The sequence below is a fragment of the Elephantulus edwardii genome, unplaced genomic scaffold (assembly GCF_000299155.1).
Source record: "Elephantulus edwardii isolate Elephantulus edwardi_28Jun2011 unplaced genomic scaffold, EleEdw1.0 scaffold00115, whole genome shotgun sequence".
NCBI classification, from domain to species: domain Eukaryota; kingdom Metazoa; phylum Chordata; class Mammalia; order Macroscelidea; family Macroscelididae; genus Elephantulus; species Elephantulus edwardii.
In genome coordinates, this window is record NW_006399865.1 from 3,520,080 (window position 1) to 3,535,030 (window position 14,951).

Sequence of the window (14,951 nt, forward strand, 5' to 3'; positions counted from 1 at the left end):
TTTTACATGACTATGTTGCCTCTGTAAACCCAGATGTAGCATTTTCACTCCTAACAGTTACCAGTTAATTATAACCCAAATAGCATACAAGCCCATCTGCATATAATTTCCCTTACTGAAAATTGCCCACCAGACACTTAGCAAAGGCTTACAGGCCTTTCAAATTACTAGCTATATGAACTTTTGCTGTGAATGCACATGTTATTAAGACAGTGTGTGTAGTACTCATCTAAAAGGATCTTATCACTTTAAAAAAAATGCATACACACACACAGAGTGTATTTTTGCTTTGATTTTAAGATCAACACCACCACCCCCAACATTAAAAAAATGAAGTCTAGGATTTTGGGGAGATTGAGCCATGTCCCTTTACCCATCACTTTTGCTGAATCAGAGTAAGAAATGCTATACTCTAAACCTTGCACATTTGCCCTGCATGTGTTGTATTAGAAGTCATAAAATGAACCCATGGCTCTCCAGAGACCTCGAGGAAGGAGTCGATTTAGGTTTTGGTTGGGTGAAGCACTCCACACACATCTCTCAACGGAGAGAGCGAGCCAGTCAGCCAATGAACAGAATTTTGAGAAGGGAGCCTTTGAAAAATTATTTTTTATTCTACTCAGTGATGGACCACAAACATCTTTCTGTGTCAACAAATACAGATGGCCTCCCTCGTGGTAAATGTTACATGTGACAGCTTGCATTTCAAGCAACATACTGGTTAGATGGCTAGGTATTTTCTTTCAAAGGTTGATTCATTAATAGCTTTTTTCCTTGATATTAATCTCTGAATTAATATCTGTAACTCCATCCTTCCCTGAGCACACAGCATACTGAGTCTTCCTCCGATCCTCTTCTCTAACACGCCTCATGCTCTTCCTCAGAGGCTAGTCCTTCTGGACAGAGACTCATCTTTGCTTCTAAGGAGAACCCTAGTTGCACTTCTTCCCAAACAGATTTGATCTTACTTCTGTGATAATCATTCAATGGTCTTTGCCAACACCATAATGCAAAGATGTCAATTACTCTTTGGTCTCCTTTATTTAATGCTCTGCATTCGTATATACATATGAGACAAAAGAAAATAATGCGTGTGGGGTCAGGTCCATCTTAGTCTTCAAAGTGCTGTCCTTTTAATGATTTAAGGATGCCTTTTGCAGCAGACTTGCTCAAAAGAATTACATCGTTCGATTTGACTTCTGCTACCATAGGTGATCCTGGTCCAAGTATAGGTTTCACATAAGGACAATCAAATGTCCTGAAGGAGAACTGATGACTTTGAGCTGTGGTGCTGGACAAGAGTACTGAATATACCATGGACTGCTAGGAGACCAAACAAGTTCACCCTGGAGAGGGTTAAACTAGGCTGCTCCTCAGAGGCAAGGATTCTGAAGCTTCGTCTGACGCACTTAGGACATGTCGCAAGGAGGAATCAGTTCTTGGAGAGGGATGTCATGTTAGGGAGGGTAGAGGGACAGTGAAGGAGAGGAAGACCCTCGATGAGATGGATTGATTCAATGACTGGGGTAATGAGAGTAGGTGTGTCAGAGACAATAAGATTGGTACAGGATAGAGCAGGGTTTAGGTTTGTTGTACACAGGGTCGCTATGACTCGCAGGTGACTCAACAGCACATAACAACAACCACCACCATAGGTGTTGGCTGTAGGTGCAACATTGAAAAGGGATGCCTGGGAGCTGTTTAAAAGACCCATCTAAATCATTACATGATTTGCCTATGGAGAATCCACATAAATTACAGATATATTATATAACTTCAAAATGTCAAAGATAGTATTTTTACATTTTCATAAAGTAGTCAACCCGTTTAAGTAGCACTTATTCTTCATAAGAGAGTTCTCTAGGTATCACTGAATTCCCAGGGAAGTACAAGACAGTTACTTATGTCTCTGGGCTGCAATGTGGTTAAAGTGATGTAAAAGTGTTTATCAGAATCAATCAGTGGTGGTAGGCCTAAGGTCTAAGGAGGGTGTAACTCTCCTTAAACAAAAAGCTAGTCTTCCTTTTTAGAATATTTTATCATGGTGTGGGAGAAAATTCACAAAGTATCTTGGTTTTGCATCAGACAATTTATATACATTTTGTTTGGGGAGAGGCCAGCTTCCATGTGTCTTTACTTCCTGCCCTTTCTGAGCTTTGTTTGGGGGGCAAATGAGGCCCTTTTGGTCTCATCTGCTTGACTGTTCTGAGAGGTGTATATCTCACAGGTATTACTGTTAACTTTGTGAGCCTGTGTACTGTTTGGATGAAAGGTGATCCGTGGGAACGTAGATGAGATTTTCTCAAATGGAAACATCTAGAGAAGAAATATCTACACAATGACATTGGTTCCAGTTACATAAGATTTCTCTTGCTTGAAATTCTTCCAGAATATTGTCTTGGACAATCTTGGAATGGCCTTAAGAGAGGATAGAACAGTTCAGTTACTGTCGCTGATAAGAAAAGGCTGCGGGGGAATCATAATATCTAGGTTTTGCAAAGATTACAATAAAGCAAACCGATTCCAACTCATAGGAACTCTACAAGGGCAGAGCTGAGCCGTCCTCACGGGTTTCCGAGGCTGAGTCTTCACAGGAGACTGTCATGTCTTTCTCCCCGGGAGTGGCGGCTGGGTTCAAACTGGAGGCATTGTGGTTAGGAGCAGAGTGAGTGCTCTGCCTGGTTCCTATGTCAAAGGCTGTATGGAGGAGGAAGGAAGAGGGAGCGGAACCAGAAAAGGACAACCAAACACGCTCCAGCAGTCAAAAGCCAACGATCCTCAGTGGACACCCTGGAGCTCTATACTCAGAGGCGAACACCTGCCTCCCAGGCCCCCCACCTCCACCGAGCTCTTCTCATTCCTGTGGGCTCTGCAACCTCTACCAAGCTTGTGCGTACAGTTTCCCACAGCACGGCAGATAAGTAGCAGCAAATTAAAAGGGAAGCTGTTGCCAGCCTGGGCATCCTACTAGTGAGAGAAAGCACGGCAAACGGTGATGAGTGGCAAACCCAGACCAAGCCAAAAAGGACGGAAAAAAAAAGGCAATGGCTCTAGTTTACAGTTTATAAGCACATTCATTGACTCATCATACGGAGAGCTTTCAGAAGTAAAGCAATATATCCAAGTGTGTATTGATCCTTTAGCAGGAGCACTCAGAGGTTCGAAGCTACTGGCTGTCTAAACTTGAGCTGAACACATATGTGAAGAAAGACTGCATTGTACAGAGTAAGTTAGCTTATGATAATTTATTTTTCAAATCATGGAGAGAAGCCAGTATTTGACCTTAAAAAACAAAGCCACAAATAATCTAGAAATGGTATTTAAAGATCTCATTGCCATGGAGTCGGAACTGACTCAGAGCTGACCTTCCAGTGGGTTTTTAGAGGCTGTACCTTACACAGGAGGAGACTGCTTTTGGATTTGAACCGGCCACCTTTACGTTAGCAGCGCAATTCCATACAGACTATGCCATGGTATACTCTGTATAATATTCTAGGTAATCACTACAGTAAATCTGGTTTTCTTTTATTATGTCAACATTTTCAAAAACAAAATAATTGCTTTTAGGAGAAAATTTTTCCATTCAAATTTTGCCTTTTTTTAAAAAAAGGAGTCAACATTAGACAGTATACTGAACCCAATGGAAGAAATTATGTGCAAAGAAAGAGAGAGAACTTCTGTTCAGGAAACGCAGTCTCAGGAAATAAACCAAAAGAACCACCTGATTTCTCAGGTCTTTCTCATTAAATCCAGGACCTTTGTGCAAGGTGACTTGCAGGAAGTGTTCATCTTGTGGGCCAGAGGCTAAAGGTCCCAAGAAGGAAGCATTATTTGATAATCATTGTCACCAAATGCATCTCTCTCAAGCCTTGAAAGATGACAGACAACAATGAGGGAAAGTTTGAAAAACTATACTGTCAGAATGATCTGTGATTTCATTAGTAGCCATCTCTCACAATTTTGTAGGGGTGGGGAAATGCCCTGGCTACTTCAAGGATGTCCAATAAATGAAATTAATGCAGAGAGGCAGAATAGCTCAAAAGAGAATCAAAAGTGGTCTCTACTTCCTACCTAGTACCTCACCCACTCGGTCAATAAGCAAATCTTCTAAAGAGCACTACGTAAGTTCCTTTAAAGGGCGCCTTTTGGCTTTGGAGATGCAATTCACAAAATGTATATTCAGAAATAAATGCATACACTGAATGAGTCTGGCCTTGAGAACCCTATTCTGTGTGTACCTTAATTCATCCATTTGCCTGTGAGAACTTCCCATTTCCTGCTTTGTGACCTTTCTCTCCCTTGAAACGCCTACCTTTCTTCCTGGGGATTATTCAGTTTTTACTGATTCATACCCAAAGGTCATCTTTGAATTTTATTTGCTACTGTGTCTAAAATCATGTGCTGTGAGGCAGGCGGAGGGGGTGACAAGGGGGATGAAGCTGGACTCTTTAGCGAAGGAGACGACCACAGCTTTCTCTCATGGAGTGGCTGGTGGGTTCGAACTTCAGACCACAGAGACACTAAAAACCTCTCAGAAAGGTTCTATTATCTCCACTTTACAGATGAGGCAACAGAGGCTACGACAGACTACCTAACTTAAGAGTGAGCAGTGGAGTTAGACTCAGGATCCACGTAAATAGAAATTCCAGCTCCTAACCAAAGCGTTCCCATGTATATTTTCTTTGTCAGTGTAATTCAGTGTGGAATATTATCTATAAAGACATACATGCATGCACAAAGTTCAGAAATACTACTTAAAGATTCAAAGATATTAGGCCAAATGTGTCACTATAACATTAATATTTCCTTTACTGATCTAATATATTTGAGAGGGATGTCAAACCATTTACTTGAGACCTTTTTGGGGGGGGGGTGTCAAGAAGTGAGGACAATGAGGTCCCATGATCGCTGTCCTGTAAGGATTTCCTGGATCTTGCAGGCGTCATACACTACTGAGCTAATATTTTCAGATGACCTCTCGATTATCTGCTGCTGCTAGTTTCAAAGTTGAGCTTTATAAATCATGACATTCCAGAATAAAAGAGTAAACCCGTGTACTAGTCAAAGGATTGGGATCAGAGGACTTTCCAGAGATGGAAGAGGGTTGGTAGGTGGGTGAAGGACGTGGGGGCAAAGCAATGAAGCAGAATTATTAGGCTCTAAAGCGACAGGCTTCAGAGCTTCTGTTCACAGGCTCGCTATGAGTCCTGCTCCATTCAACGGCACCTAAGAACAACTAACAAAAAGATGGGATCATTCTTCTTAGAACCAAGTAATCAACTATCATACTAGAGGTTGCAAACATTTACCATGTAAAGGGCTAAGCAGTGACTGGGAGTCCCTGGGGGTACAGACAGTCAACAAGATCAACTGCTAACTGAAAGAATGGCGTTTGAGTCCACTCAGGAGAAAGGCCTAGCGATCTGCTACGGATACGCATGGGATCACTGTGAATTAGAATCAATTAATGTCAAACAGTTTTTGGGTTTTGGATTTTTAAAGTGCCAACTTATGATTTATTAAAGAAACACAGGGCTTTGGATATCTTTTTCTCCCCATCAGACTGAGAGATTTAATCAACTAATCTCAATATTAAAAGGCTGTGAACCCCAGCAGACTTCTTGACTACACTAGAGAAATCCAACTATCTAGAGAGAATGATTTTGCACCGCTAGAACCATCGTGTAGACAATGATACAGGGGAACCTACCTTCAAACTAACCCTGAGTCGATCAACGTGTGCAGGCAGCTAACTCCCTGACTTGACATCAGCCTGCAAAACCTGTTATTGCCCGTAATGAAAGATCATATATGCTAATCATAACACCCAGTCAGATGCTTGATGACAGTTGCAAAAAAAAAAAAAAATCATGATACAGAGACTTTTTTTTTTTAGTTAAACTTGACACATTTTTCTTTAGGAAACCTGATTGGCTACTCTAGATGCTGTGAATTATATAAATTGGACTGAAAGTTGGGAGAAAGCTAAGCGATCAAGCATCCTTGAGCTTCCCAAAGAAACTACTGGAACAAGTTCAAAGGTATGTGGATTTCACTCCTAACTCGATAGCCTTTCGTTTTGCTTACTTCTGGCTTTGGATTTCCTGTTTAATTGATGCAAATGTATTCCACATTTTTAATACTCTATGCCATCACTATTTAGTCACCTCGCCAGCTGGGCTGTAATGATTTTAGACTGGATTGCTTAAATGCATTCTTTCACTGCACAATGCACCAACGTGTTGACAGTGCTTTTAACTTTTCATTCCTAATGCTCAGAGCACTATCTAAGGCCCAGGCAAAATGTTTCTTTTAATTACTGAGCAATTAAGATGTAACTTTCAGAGGCTGTGATTCACAGTACTTTGACGAACATTTTGTTTAATTGCATCAAATAGAGCCATCAGCTCAAGGTTTACATCCTATTTCTCGCCTCATTAATTCAGCCTTTAAAAGGGGGGATTTAAAACCACCCCCTCCAAAAAAAACCACAACCAAAACAGCCCAGTGGTACCCAAATGTTCTCCAGGCTTCCTGGAGCCAAGAGAAGGGTGGGTGACCTCCTCAAACATCTGTCCTAGACCATAAATTCCCCTGAAGACTTCATAGAATTATAGACCAATTTTGCTTAATGTCTGCCTTGCGCAGTTGTCTTTTTAAACGACCCATCTATCTATATGGGATCAAACTGACGCAACTCAAAGGATGAGTTAAGGACCTGAGGGGGAAATGAGTGCAGGTGAGTGGGGGAAGAGCAATTTACTCGGAGAGGGAGAGGGAGAGGGAAACGGTTGCACAACCCAAGAATGCCACCAATGTAGCTAAAGGCTACATGGAAAAACTCTTCAATTGGTGCGTGTTCTTCTGGGTGTAATCTCAACAACAAACTGAGTCATATTAACAAACAGAAAGTCCCCATACCCCCAACACACCAACCCAGATGTAGGCAGTAGAAAAATCTTAATGCTGGTGTTGACTGCTTATTTCATAGTCGCTAGCTATATAAAATAAAAATAATCTCTGCTCTAAGGACAGCTTTCAATAGTTTGTCAATAGTTTGGCCCATAAAGCCAAGTACCTATTTTCAGGAAACCTGCCATGTTTCATGTTCCAGGGGATGCTATTTGTGGAGTCCATCCACTGTGGCAACAGGTAGAAAGGAGATGTGACAGATTAGAGATGGAATCGTTCCAAATTAATGGAGGATTCCAGAACATTTGCCTGTCTTCATGCTTCCATTCAATCTCTACTTCTGAGGCTCAGAGCTGAACTTGCAGGACTTGCCAGAAAACCTCCAGGGTTGAGCCACCAAGAATGAATCAAGTCTCATTTAATCCCTTTTGGCAAATAACTTAATGTCTTTTCTCAAATGATTAGACTCTGCTGCTATGGTTGGTTGTTTTATTTTTGTTTTGAATAGTAATAATGCCTGGGAACATCACAAAAATATTTCTATTTCTCCTTGTTCTACAAGCACAATATTCAAAGTCCAGTAGCCATGAGTGAATTCTAATTCCTGTGACTGCTTTTGTGCATCCAGAGGAAAACTGTGCTCCATAAGGTTTTCAAGGGTTGATTTTTCTGAAGTAGATTGCTAAGGCCTTTCTGCCACAGTGTCCCTGGGTGGACTCAACCCTTCAACCTTTTGGTCTGTGCACAAGAGGCATAACAACCTTGACAATCTCATCAACTTTTAGAGACCACTTTGTTCCTTGAGCCAGTAATTGCAAATTACGTTTTGATTCTCCGGCTGTGCAGGCTGTATGCAGGTACAGGGAAATGACAAGGGAACTCATGTAATGATAGACTATTCACATCCTTCCAACGTGTTTGCCTCACCACTCAAATTAAAAGCATCTTTATCACTATGGTGACTTCAAAAACAAGAAAATAGGCTGAGGGCTAGGACTCAAATATGAATAATGTAACCTCACAAAGCCCAGCCCCATCCTTTTCTGTAACAGCAATAGACTAATGTGGATGATGTGTTTTGCGGAGCCATAATTATGCTCAGGTCTCAGAAGCAATATGAAGAGCAGGCGTTGTGTTCTGTTTCAGGGTCATCAAGCAATGGGGACCTGGATTTTGTTTGCCTGCCTCCTCGGAGCAGCCTTTGCTATGCCAGTGAGTACCTTGGTCCTGTGTTATGTACGGTTTCACCAGCCTGGTCATAAACATCTAAACATGCTAGGTCAACTTTAGGTTCAAAACACATTGCGTCTAGAGACTCTCAGGGAGCTGGTTCAAGAATGAGATTTGGGGAAGCTTACCACACAAAAGATTCCAATTCCATACAGCCAGGGTGAGGCCTAGGACTATATATGTAAACAAGCACTTCAGGAGATCCTGTCAGGGGAAGGTCCGTGTACCATGCTTTGAGAAACAAATGAGCCCGTCTCAAGCTAAAGGAGTCTGAAAGTCTCAAGATGGAGGAGACTTTCAGACGGGACACTTGAAAGGGTGCCCATGACTTAGGCTAATGCTATGAGGAAAAATGCCAGCTTTTTCTTAAACCTAATTCCTGGAAAGTTCCCAACTTTCCCCTTGCCTTCCAAATGCCCCTATGGATCTTGTTCTGTGTCAGGGATGCTCGCTCTCGAAGCATCTTTCTGTCACTAGGACCCCCAACCTTTGGGTGTATCCATTAACCATGTGGCTTCTGCAGGGCTGCCCAGCCTCAGATCTGTGCCCATTAAATATTGATCCATTTTCAATTCAAATGGACTAAAGACTAGGAAGTCTAACCCAATCTCCCAGACAGGAAAAAAAGCGTAGATTCCCCCACAGGCAATGCAAGTCCAGCTGCTTTTTGGTGGCACATAGAGTAGTTGATACAACCAGAGGCCAGCACAGCTTGCCTATCTGCCTCCTCTCCTCTTCTCTTAGCCACAAGGCCAAAGTCCTCTGCTCTATCTTCCTGAAGTGCTGCAAAGTGACACCTCCAAGGCCCCCAAGGGGCCCAGGCCTTACATATTCAGACCTTTTCCAAGCCTCAATTCAACATCCTATGCTGCTGCTCTTGGGTTTCCTTGAAGGAGGCTAGGAAAAGTGATTACTTGATGAATTCACACCCAGATGAGAATGAATAAAATCTGCCATAAAGTAGGAGTCTTTCTTGAAGACTCAAGCTAACTGTGGCTAAGCTGGTTGTCTGCGGAAAGTTTCTTTGCTCCCTGTTCACTCTCTCTTCTTTTGCTTACACTCTAGGGCTAACCAGAATTCCATCTGGTGCCCACGTAAGACAGGACAGAGTCCTGCTTTAGATCAGTATTCAGGTTGCTTTTTGCTTTGAACTTTGAAAAATCTTCTGCCTTAAAAATGTTGCCGGAATCATGAAATGAATTGGCCTAAATTTCCTTAAACCAACTCTGCTCTTTTCCTGGGACTGTTTATTACTTTACAACACCTTCAACTTTACGGCATCCCAGGTGGCTCTCATGGTCATAGAAAACTAGTACCTAGTACCTAGCTGCATTATCTCTTCTTTGTGGATGATGCATTTGTTTGGGGGGAGTGTATGCCAATAAGGAGCAATCTCTTTACTACTTCAGCATGTACCTCCTCTTCGACAAAGGAAAGGTTGGGAGAGAATTCTCCACGAGTTGGTATGTTGTCACTATGTGAGAGAAACATGCCTCTCTTTTCAAGTTGGACTGAGTTGTGGCAAGTGAAATGGTTGAAAGGGTAGGACAGCATTCATTGACAACATGGTGTTTCCAAAGAGCACTGGAGGATGTATGCTGGTCTTTGCTTCCAGAAGTTTCTTGCACTATAAAACTATAATGCTGAGAGAAACCAGGTAGCTGTTTTGAACCCTCTTAGAATAAGAAGGTGCTCCTTCTAAATAGTGTTTAAGTTTAAGCTAAAAGTAGACCTCAAATACATTCTGCGCATTAAAGATTTTTTTTTTTTAATTGGGAATAGCTTCAGTTTCCCTTAATGTAAAACAATTGCATATTGACTTAATCTCTCCCTCTCTCTCCTTCTCGTCTCTTTTCACCCCCTCCCTAAAAAAGCTCCCGCCTCATCCTGGGCACCCTGGTTATATCAACTTCAGCTATGAGGTAATTTTTCTCTTTACTATTTTTGACCACTGTTTTAAGTTAACAATGCCTTGGGCTCTGTCAAGAATAGTGTATTGAGTCTTCATTCAGAATATTTCTCAAAGGGTTCCACTTTTCAGTTCCTGTGACTTAAACTTCTCAGGTTAAGCCCTGACGGGTCAACTAAAGCCTGCATTGCCCCACCTCCTTCCTGGCCCTTCTACTCAAGGCTCTCCTCTTACTTAAGGCTATGAAATTCTCCATCATGAAGTACCATTTAGCACAGCCTGCATGATAGGACACAAAGTGAACTGGGACTGAACTGGGACTCTAGCCCACCTTAGAAAATGTGGGGACTGAGTAAGATGATTAAAGGTCCTTTCCAGCTTGAAAACCCCTGATTCTAAGACATTTGCATTCTGTGTGTCTCCCTCACCTGTGGCGTGATTAGAAAGATTAGGGACGGGCCTCTGAGAGATCCCACAGTGAGTTGGAAAGAGGGTTCTGGTATCCAGTTTGAGGCTCTCTTCAATTTCATACTAACCACACGTGACCTTGAAGAACCAGTGTTCTCTCAATGGAACTTTAGTCTCCACATCTAGAACAGGAAAAGAATAATAAACACACCTGAAAATGTTACCTGGGAGTTAATAAGTATGGAAAATGCTTGGTCATGCTCAGTAATTGTTATGTTGGATTGGTTAAAATGTCATCTTACTATGTGAAGGAGCCCCTGAACCCTAAATATATACTGCTCATGGTGGAATGAAACGTACTGCTCTTGTTGGTTCAGGTAACGGTCTGTGACTCATACAAGTGGAAAATATGTTAACACGAATTTGGGGCAAGGCTTTCTCTTCAGTTTAGAAGGTTGACATATTTCAACAGGAAACCTGTGTCTCTAGGACAAGGGACAGTGCTTCTGCTTCCTTTTTATTTATTTCACTGTGACAGCAACTCGTAAAAGACAGAATAAATATTGTGTCACATTGTCATTATTATTATTTGCTCTTGCAAAGAAGAGCAGAGGCTGTGGGGTTAAACAGACTGACGACTCCTTTAGTAACCCCAGGGAAGTGAACGAGCCTTTCTCTGTAACTCCCCATGACCTTGTCTGCTGAGCCGACAGGGATGTTCCTTGCATCACTCAGAGCATGAAAGAAAAAAGCACGAGTCAGGCCTGGGATGAATGCAGTACAGTGCCTGACACAGGGCAGGCCCCCGGCAAACGCTTACCTTCTTGTCTGTAGAAGCCACAATTTCAGACTACCTACCACTCCTTCCAGGAGTGTTGGAATGACATTCTATTTTGTGACCCTAAATTAAATCCATGTCTCCTTCTCTTTAGGTGCTCACCCCTTTGAAGTGGTACCAGAACATTATAAGGCAGCCGGTACGTAGTGACTTTGTTCTTTGTTCCCTGAAAATGTTAAGCCTTCGTCTAAATCCCCTGATTAAGTGATCTAGACGGCCTCCTCCACACTCAGACACTAATGGGAAATTTTGTTGTAGTGTGTTCAACCAACCAACCAGTCGCCAAGGAGTCGATTCCGACTCATGGCAAACCCATAAGTGTCAGACTAGAAACGGTGTGTCCGTAGGGCTTTCAGTGTCTGTGTGCACAGTCAGAGATCCCGGCGAAGGGTTAAATGTGAAAGAAAGATTGAGATGGTCTAACGACAAAGAAAGCATTGCTACTTGTCCCGTTGGAGGTCGACGGAGCCAGTGGTAACCGTGACTCTCTGTTTCTCACCAGTACCCTTCCTATGGTTACGAGCCCATGGGTGGATGGCTGCGCCACCAAATCGTCCCTGTGCTGTCCCAACAGCATCCCCCGAGCCACACCCTGCAGCCTCATCACCACATCCCCATGGTGCCCGCTCAGCAGCAGCCCGTGGTCCCCCAGCAGCCAATGATGCCAGTTCCTGGCCAACACTCCATGACTCCAACCCAACACCACCAGCCACACCTCCCTCCGCCCGTCCAGCAGCCCTACCAGCCCCAGTCCGTCCAGCCGCAGCCTCACCAGCCCATGCAGCCAATGCAGCCCATGCATCCCATGCATCCCCAGCAGTCCATGCACCCCATGCAGCCCTTGCCGCCACAGCCACCTCTGCCTCCGATGTTCCCCATGCAGCCTCTGCCCCCCATGCTCCATGATCTGCCTCTGGAAGCGTGGTCAGCAACTGACAAGACCAAGCGGGAAGAAATAGTAAGTGTACCTTAAAACCAGCAAAGTCTGGGTCCTGGGGAGATGGGGAGGCAAAACTGGCCCCCAGGGTATGGTAGCTCCAGGTCTAGGATCCTACTAGTCCCAGGCATGGAGTCTAACTCTACATGGTACACGTGCTAATTTACTGCTCAGTAATTTAAGACTCAAGCTTTTATGGAGGGCTCAAACTCTTATAAACAGTTTTAATTCCAACCAGAGTAAATATGATCTATTCATTTTAAGGGTAACACAAGAAGGGCATATCAGCCCTCCTACTGTTTCAAGGGGTTGCCTAGGAAAATTTGTCTAGAATTGCCCCAAGATATCACAAAGGTGATCTTTGAGAGATAAAAAAGAGAAATATTTGAATAGACCACAAAAGAGAGGTGAGAAATCTCTTTAAAAACTTTAGGGAAGAACACTGGGATATTCTAGGGAAAAGGAAATCTAATTTAATTTGGAGACAGTGAAATTAGACAGACTGTAAGATATTCTTTGTCTTTTTAAGATATTCTTTTAGTGCTAGGATTCAAAAGACTATATTTTCAGCAAGAGTTTTTCATAATTAACCTCAAAATCCCCTTCAAGTACAAGAAGTTTTTCAAAGTAAATGGGAAATAGTCACTGAGGTGACTTCAGCTGCATCCACAAACCCTCACTGCTGCATACAGCAGACTGGGATTCCACAATGTATGAATCCTACAGGGGATTTGCTACTGAGAAGGGGGAGTGTTGTGACACAAATTACTTGTTTTGGGTACTGGAGGGGAACATCTACACGCCTAGATTCTATCTTGGCTTTACTCTAAGAAGGAGAATGGTATTATTTATATTACTCCAAGTTCATGGTTATCTGTATTCCCTTCTACAAAATGAAGGCAGGATGACTCGGTCAGCTAATTTTCAAATTTCTTTCCAAGTACAAATATCATAGCATTACAATGAAAATAACATATATTAATTATAACTATAGTATATACCATATGAAGCATCACAATTATGAGAATATTTATAGAGAATATGAAACAGAATTCTTAAATATTGATTACAACCCAAATAATCTGGTACCCATAGTTTATTATTTTAGTCACCCTTTGTGTAGAAAACACCAAGTGTAGAAAACATACAGTTGTTTATTACTAACTATGGCTATAGATTTTACACTGTGCTTATACTTTACCAAAACTTTTTATGGACAGGTGATTTGAAAAGAGTAGTTTCAAATCATTAAAATACATTTCCTTCCTGTGAAAAATATTAATAGAAATCTTGATACCTCTTCCAAAAATTGTTTAATGGGAAAGAAAATGAAACGATTCAGTCAGTATCTGGCATATTGGAAGCACTCAATGAAAGTAGAAAGGTAGCCAGTGTTTGGTTATGAATGGATTACGGGGTGAGCATCCTACAATCAAGGGTCTCCTTAATGGGCATCTCAGGTTTAATTACAATGAAATGGCATAGAGATGTTGAAAGTTATGGAGTATAGCTTAAATTGCTGCATATTGATTTAGCAAAAGTGTAGCTGTGTTATTACATGTGATACTCATGAGGGATATTTGTCATTTATACTAATTGTGCCTTTTGCCATATCTTTCCTCCCTCCCCCAGGATTAAACGACCAGACACTGACAGAACTGAACCTGATACCTGAACGACCCAAGAGCAAAGTGATTTGTGTCTACAATCAACTTTCCCTATGAAATGCTCTAACAAAAATGAAGTGGCATTAGCAGACAATAAAAATGTTTTAAAAAATTATTCATGCCTTTGTATTAATTTGAACTTAAAATTTAAATTCATTAAAGGAGCACATAAAAATTGTTCTGGAGTGGGGTTTGAAATGCCTAGTAACAATCTATACATTAGCTATTTTGCAGACAACTTAAGCGTATTTCCTTTTAGAGAAAATTGAAAGAATATGCTCTCAAATCTTTTTTCTTTACAATGAGCACTATAAATAATTAACATGCTTTGCTAATAACCAAAAGGTTGGAGGTTAAAGTCTGCCCAGAAGCAAGTTGGAAGAAAGAACTGGCTATCTACTTCTAAAAAATCAGTCACTGAAAATCTTCTAGGGCACAGTTCTACTCTGACATACATGAGGTCTTCATGAGTCTGAGTTGATTCAATGGCAGCTGGTAGTAGTGGTTATAGTATGTATCAGAATAACAACCAATTGCAAAAGAAGTAGATGCAATGTGGAGATGGCCAGGTTTGACTAGTATCCATCACAGCAAACAAACAGCTGCCAGATCAGACATACCACCTCCCATGCCTCTGCACCTATTTCCACAAATCACTGGGTTCGATATTCATTGTTGACACACGCTTTACTCAAAGTTGTGGTACCAAGGGTGGGGTTTATTAGTGGAATATGTTAGGGAGTGGGAGAGGCAAAGAATATCTCACAATGCAAATGCAGGTTTAGTCCAGTAGTCCTAAATCAAATTAACAGCAAAACACAATTCCCTAATTAGTAAAATTCCTGGTTTCAGTTCTGCAACACAAATTCAAGAAACCTCTGGTTTCCTCAATCATCCAGCAAGGTTTGCCTCAGAGCAGTTATAAGTCAGCTTCTCCATCAATCATTTGGCAAGAAAAGCAAAACCTTTAACTCTGATCAGCACAAATCCAAGAAGCCCCAGGTCATATTTTGCCACAGTTTCTCCACAGCAAAGCCACAGTCTCTCCAC

The 14,951-nt window shown here is 41.9% G+C and overlaps 2 protein-coding genes across 2 annotated transcripts in view; one reads left to right on the forward strand and one right to left on the reverse strand.

Moving 5' to 3' along the window:
* The window catches only part of ARHGAP6 (Rho GTPase activating protein 6), a 508,230-nt gene that overhangs the window by 115,171 nt on the left and 378,108 nt on the right, over positions 1 to 14,951 (reverse strand). The window lies entirely within an intron of this gene.
* Positions 8,071 to 12,270, forward strand: AMELX (amelogenin, X-linked). Its single transcript, XM_006892407.1, has 4 exons — positions 8,071 to 8,124; positions 10,017 to 10,064; positions 11,392 to 11,436; positions 11,800 to 12,270. Exons 1-4 carry the CDS (start codon positions 8,071 to 8,073, stop codon positions 12,268 to 12,270), a joined length of 618 nt encoding a protein of 205 aa, XP_006892469.1.